Raw genomic sequence first — 7044 nt, 5'->3', positions numbered from 1 at the left:
AACAGACACACATACACACACACAAGGAGAATGCTGTCAGATGACAGATGCAGAGATTGAAATGCTGCATCTATGCTGCATCTATGAATCAAGGAATGCCAAAAGGATTCTGACAACACCCAAAGCTAAAAGAGAAAGGTATGGAATGGATTCTCCCTGAGGACCTTCAGAGAGGATGTTGCACTGCTGAAACTTGATTTTAGACTATTGGCTTCTTGAACCGTGGGAGAGCACATTGCTTTTGCTTTAAACCACTATGTTTGTTGCAGGAGTTTTAGGACTATACAGTATCCTAGCTGAATATACTGAATAAGATGATTTACTTCTTTCGGATCAGGTGGTTATCTCAGGACCAATCAGAGCTCAAACTAGCTTTGCTTCCTAGTCTGGGTTACTATGGATGAAGCAGTGTGACCTGTATGTCAAAGAATGGAAAGCTAGGACCCACTGGGGAAAGGCCAGGGGGGTTGTAAAACAGTGGTCCAAGTTATGCTTTAAATATGGCCCCTGCTCCCCTCCCACTGCAGCTTATTTTAAAAAGGGCATGTTTCTTTCTTTTCCTCTCTCCCTGCTCCTCCCTAATCTTTCCCTCTCCCAAATTTCAGAATAAACAGGATTACCTTTCTTCCTCATTCTAGGCAGAGTTATCTGTCCTTGAGCACACACCCACCAAAGGAATGAAGTAATTCAGACTTTGGGGATGGCACCAGAAGATCTCGGAAATTACTCTCTCCCAAATTAACAAGTGAATTACATCTCCAACCGAGAACATGTGAAATGTATCCTGCCACAGACTTCTTTAAATACTCCCTGTTCTCCCTCATGGGGAGAATCACAACCTCTGGGACAGAAGTCCGTTGTGCTTCTCCTTTGCAAACAGAGCAATAAACCTTTTTCCTTTCCCTCAAAACAACTGAGTCCTGGTTATTGGATTGACATCAGAGATAAGGACAGAGCTTTTGGAAACAGTTGAAGAAACAGGGTGGGGGTGGGGAAATTGGAATCTTTTTTTTTTTTTTTTAATAAAAATGATGTTTATTTAGTTTTTCAGAAATTAAATAACAAAATTGGCAAAAATCAAAACAAACCAAAAGTTGACATGTTATATGACAGATCATCTCAACAGCATTTATTAATGAATATAAAAAATAAATTTTGTCATTCTTATTTCCTTTTCTCCCAATTATGACTACATGGATGTTTTGGGAAGCTTGAGTTCCTAAGAAAATTCCACAGCTAAACCAGCCTCCTACAATGTGACTGAGTGAGATTAAGGTCCCACTCCCACAGAGAAATTCCTATTCTGGGAGATTCTGAAAAAACTAGACCCCTAGGAACTTTAAAAACCAGGTGGTTTCACTAGAACGGAGAACATGAGGAAAATACAGTCATTGTCCACTAAAACATGATCCAATTTGAATATGGGTACTCTTCAGATTTTCTAAGTAGTTCTCTGCATGACTACTGAGACTAGGCCATCATGTTTTCTGGCAGCCCAGCCTATAGCCACTGCCATCTTCCTAACTTGCCATCTCCCAAGCTGCACAAAAACTAGGATTAAGAAAGCTGAAGGCTTTTGACCTTTACCCCAGGGAGTTAGTGTTCTCTAGATAGGAAGGGAAGAAGGTTTTTGCATCAAGCTTGCCTTTACGCTCAGTTATTGGTGACGGGCTGCTAAATCCACCCAGCACACACTTGTTCTGAGTATTTAAGTGTATTGAGTATACTTACCCATCACCATACAAGGAAGCTAGACTAAATTAATTAGTCACTCTAGACCAAGCCCCTCAAAACAGAGGCAAATTTAGTGAACCAAGGTCATTACCTATCAATTCACCTAGGTCCTTTCCTGAAGAACCATATTGTTTTTGTGGTGCTGGGGATTGAACCAGGGCTTTGTGCATGTGAGGCAGGCACTCTACCAACTGAGCTATATCCCCAGCCTCTCCCGAAGAACAATATTAATCTCCTGATTCAAGAGGTACCTCTGGCCAGGACAGAGCATATAAGAAAGCATAACTTTAGGCTAGGGCATTGACACAGGGAGTTTAGCAGTTATGGTTTAGTCTACAGCACAAGATGGCAACATCACTAATATTTAGAGCTGGAAAGAGCGTTGGCTGGACCACACTCCTGGAGCGTCTTTCCTAATGCAGCTTAATGGCGGTTGCCCAGATGTCGTTGCTGGGGAGCGGGGGAAGGACCCATCCTTGGGGAACGGAGTTGCCTTTAGGATGATCGGATGGCACCAGGTACTGATCCCAATCATGCCTTATCTGGATGAGTGCTGGCAGGGAGTGCTCGGCTTGGAGGTAATACTGTCGGAAAGGCTGCAGGAGGTGAGCAAGTGGGAACTCATCTGGATCCCCAAATAACTTGGACTCGATTTCACGTTTCTGAAGTAAAAATTTCTCTTTTTCTTTTCTTTGTTTCTTTTCCAATTCTCTTTTCCTCTCTTCCTCTTGTTCTCCTTCCAACATGACTCTAAGGGCTCTCTCTTCAGCTTCATATAGTTCAGAGCGTTTTTTAATGAGTTTTCTCAGTCGCTGAAGATGGTGCTCAAAAGTCTCATCTGCTGAGGCTGGAGGACAGACAGACCCCTTTCCTTGCTGCTGCTTCCTTCCTCAGTTTCCTCAATTTCTCCAAAGCTCTAAGAATGTCCACCATTCTTTTGGTGTCTGCTTGTTTTTTCCTCACTTCAGATAAGACTCCATCAGCAGCAGCCTTGAGTTCCTGCTCCCGCTTCTTCTCCACCTCGTGTACGCACTTGACCCGCCAGCGGTCAATCTCCTGCTCGCGTTCCGCTGCCCGCGCGGTCTCCGCCTCCCGCTCGGCCTCGCGTTCCCGGGCTCTTTCGCGAAGCCGCAGCCGGCGGCGCCGGACCCTCTCTAGCCTCCGCAGCGCCTCGCCCATATAGGCGGCCTGGGACAGTGGCTGTAACCGCTCAGCCAGTTCGGTGCGCAGCGGCGCAGCCTGGGCATGCAATAGGGACCAGGCCGCGCCGTCGGCCTCCGCCTCGCGCAGGGCCTGGGGAATTGGAATCTTACTTTCAGTCCCGACTGCATTTAAGCTTGAGTTTCAGGAAGGCCACAATGAACCAACATTTTTTCCATTTCTTTAGCCAGAATGAGGGAGTCTCCAGCATTTTTATCAAAGACACAAAGCAAACTTTTCAGGGTTGAACAGCAACCACTGAAATAATGTCAACTGTCTTATTTTGATAAAATATCTTAATTTCTTTTCTTTTCTTTTCTTTTTTTTTTATTGGTTGTGCACAACATTACAAAGCTCTTGACATATCATATTTCATACATTAGAATCAAGTGGGTTATGAACTCCCATTTTTACCCCAAATACAGATTGCAGAATCGCATCGGTTACACATCCACATTTTTACATACTGCCATATTAGTGACTATTGTATTCTGCTACCTTTCCTATCCTCTACTATCCCCCCTCCCCTCCCCTCCCATCTTCTCTCTCTACCCCATCTACTGTAATTCATTTCCCTCCTTGTTTATTATCCCATTCCCCTCACAACCTCTTATATGTAATTTTGTATGACAGTGAGGGTCTCCCTCCATTTCCATGCAATTTCCCTTTTTTCTCCCTTTCCCTCCCGCCTCATGTCTCTGTTTAATGTTAATCTTTTCTTCCTGCTCTTCCTCCCTGTTCTGTTCTTATTTGCTCTCATTATATCAAATAAGACATTTGGTATTTGTTTTTTAGGGATTGGCTAGCTTCACTAAGCATAATCTGCTCTAGTGCCATCCATTTCCCTGCAAATTCCATGATTTTGTCATTTTTTAGTGCTGCATAATACTCCATGGTGTATAAATGCCACATTTTTTAATCCATTCATCTATTGAAGGGCATCTGGGTTCTTCTCCTCTAGGACCATGTTTTATAAGAATGGCTGTCAAAAAGAAATTAAGATATTGATCCACTTTCTTTTTGACAGCCATTCTTATAAAACATGGTCCTAGAGGAGAAGAAATATTGTCTGGTTAATAAACTAGCCACTCCAAAGAACAAGTATGCCAAACAAAGTAAGTTATTCATAAAAAATTATTAATCTGGGCCCTTTAGGGCAACAACAGGCAGCAAAGAGATTTAATAAAAACAAAAAAAGTTCAAATAAATAAACACACTGTATGTAGTATATTGTGTTTTCCTAATCAGATTGAAACAGCTGAAATGGGGGGAAAAAAATCTTTTTTTCTGGGACTGTTTTTGCCATTCTTGGAATTCCTTCACTGGGAAAACAGGCCTCATGACACATAGAGCCAAATTATGAATCATTCCACCTAAATAAATAAATAAAGCCTGAACTTGAGCCAGACCAGTAAATCCATCATTTCTCAATCTAGGAAGTATGGTGTGCTGATAAATACTGAAGAACAGGCTCTCCAGGGGAAGAAGACATGATTTGCAATGATTTCTTTCTACCCCCATCATGGCCAATTTCAAACCTAGGAAAATAAGCTTGAAGTTCAGAGGGCACGTCCTCAATCAGCATTTGAGCTAGATCTTGCACACCCCTGCCAAAAGCTCTATTTTAATTGTACTCAGCACCTGCAGGGAATGTAAAAAGAAAAAAAAATGCTGTTTTCTCTAGACCAGTTGTTTCACACAAGAACTTCTTCACAGTTGGCATTCTTTTTTTAATCTTACATTTGTTGAGGCAGATACTATCTTAGTTTTATGGCCTATAAAACTGAGATCCCAAGAGAATTAGTGGTTTGTTTAAAGCCAAGCAGCCAAGCTGAACCAGGTAAGGTATTTAACCTCAATGGCATTTCTTTCCTTTTCTGTGAAGTGGATCAATAATAGTATCTCAAAGATGGTTGGGAGGATTTAAGAATATAAAATCTTTATATTTAAGAATATAAAACATGTAAAATTCCTAGCACATTGCCCAATATGCAATTATTCTCTAACTGAAATGCAATAGATGTTCCGTGTAGTAAATGCCAATATGCCAAAAAGAGGAAAATTGTAAATACTTTTAACTGCTAACAGAATTCTGTTCTGGCATATTATGACTTATGAAGGGTCATCCCAGCGAATGAAATACTTTTTCAATGATGAAGCATTGGAGCAATTGTTGAAGGCAATTCTGTTTGAATTATAATGGGAGCTTAGGTTATGTGCTGATGAACACAAAGTACTTTTAAAATAAATTAGAAGGGCTGGGGTTGTAGCTCAGTGGTAGTATGCTTGCCCTGGGTTCCATCTCTAGTACCAGAAAAAAAAAATACATAATTATATAAATACATAAATTACAGGCATCACAGTGGTGTGTGACTGGGGAGGCTGAGGCAGGAGGATTGAAAGTTCAAAGCCAGTCTCAATAACTTAGCCAGGCTGTCAGCTATTTAGCTAGACCCTGTCCCAAAATATAAAAATTTTAAAGGGCTGGGGATATGGCTCAATGCTAAAGTACCCTGGGTTCAATCCTCAGTACCAAAAATAAATAAGCAAATAAATAGAGAAGTAATAATAAAGCCATTATCACTCACATGTGCCATCAAGTTCTCTCTGGAGTTGGAGTACTAAGAAAGGTGATGCATCCAAAGCCCTGTATAGTTAATAACTGTGAATCTGGAGGGAAACAGTGATATCTTTAAATATTTTTCATGAGTGCCACAAGAAGCAGGGGGGTGGGGAATGAGTTGAACACCTCAGAACCAGGACAGTGGCCCACACCAATAATCCCAGTGACTCAGGAGGCTGGGGCAAGAGGATCATGAGCTGGAGGTCAACCTCAGAAATTTAGTAAGACCCTGTCTCAAAATTAAAAATGAAAAAGTCTGGGGGTATAGGTCAGTGGTGGAGTACCCCTGGGTAGTTCAATCCCTCGTGCCAGGGTGGGGGGACTGAAAGAGTGAAAGAAATTTCGAGCTAGACAGGGAGCAAATGTATTTCTTCCAAGCCCATTCTGTTGATGGATGCTCCCTCGAGCACACATTTGAAAAGGACAGCAGTGCTCTTCCTGTGGAGGAACCAGGGCTCTGTGTTCCTTACCTCCTCCTCCTTTTCATTATCACACTGGGTTGAGGCCCTAAAAGTAGAGAATTACTTGAAGCTAACACAGGAGAAGAGTTTGGAAACTACGTATTCATAATATAATTTATGGCATATCCTTGGCATATAAAATATAGAGAAAACGTTCCTCTATTATTTTAAAAGAGAGGTGAAAGGAGAGATATCCATGAGGGAATCTTGGTTTGGCTAAGCCTAGCAAATAGCTGAATCAGCAATATTTTGAAGGCCGGGATTTCCTGGTGGTACAGGATATTTAGATGGCAAATTCAAGGCCGGCCTGGGCAACATGGTGAGAACCTGTCTCAAAATGAAAAAAATAAAAGGAGCTAGGAATGCAGCTCAGTGGTAGAACACCCCTGGGTTTAATTCCTAATTACTGAAAAAAAAATTAAATACATTTAAAAAATCTCTCTAGCGGGGCTACATAATGTTGTTTCATTATTATAAATAAAACTGGCACCTAGAATCGACAAGCTCACTTAATACTTTTTCCTGAAATTTTCATTCCTCTCTATAAACATATTTATACCTGCTGTGCAACAGGCACTGTGCTGGGTATAGGAAGAGCCTTAAGTCGTAATTCTTGCCCTTCAGAACCTGATTATGGGAGAGCAAAATACAGATATGACAGATAAAAGAAATGAAGTGTTAGTTTTCACTCTCATTTTTGTTTTATGGGTAAAATAACAAAGGTAAGATGTGAGCCGGCAAGTCGGGAGTAGAATAGAGAGAGAACAGCAGCATGGTCTCTAATCTTTTCATCAAAATCAGGCACATAATTAATGCACCACCAGTGCCAAGAAGCCCTGACTCCCTGATTCCAGTCCCAGCTCGCATTGGCTGGCTGCCAGCCCAGAGTTGGCAGCTGGGTTTTTGAGCCCAGATTATTAGACATCTTTTGTTCACAGGAAGGATATGTCCTGAGAACAGCAGCTCATTCTGTGGACAGTCATCAGTATTTTCATAAAAATGACAAAATGATGGCTGACCAATCAT

General features: G+C 41.6%; 1 protein-coding gene across 1 annotated transcript; it reads right to left on the bottom strand.

Moving 5' to 3' along the window:
* Nucleotides 1-1501: 1501 nt before the first annotated feature.
* Nucleotides 1502-7044, bottom strand: LOC308648133 (programmed cell death protein 7-like; the record flags this gene model as incomplete). The annotated part of the gene is given in 4 exon segments (XM_081292833.1): nucleotides 1502-2603; nucleotides 2605-3027; nucleotides 6578-6645; nucleotides 7038-7044. Coding segments are annotated over 4 exon segments (954 nt in total). The 3' UTR covers nucleotides 1502-2147.

The sequence above is a fragment of the Spermophilus citellus genome, assembly GCF_964194105.1.
Source record: "Spermophilus citellus genome assembly, chromosome: 4".
NCBI lineage: Eukaryota > Metazoa > Chordata > Mammalia > Rodentia > Sciuridae > Spermophilus > Spermophilus citellus.
Note: the sequence above shows the minus strand (reverse complement) of the source record. Positions and strands in the feature narration are given on the sequence as shown.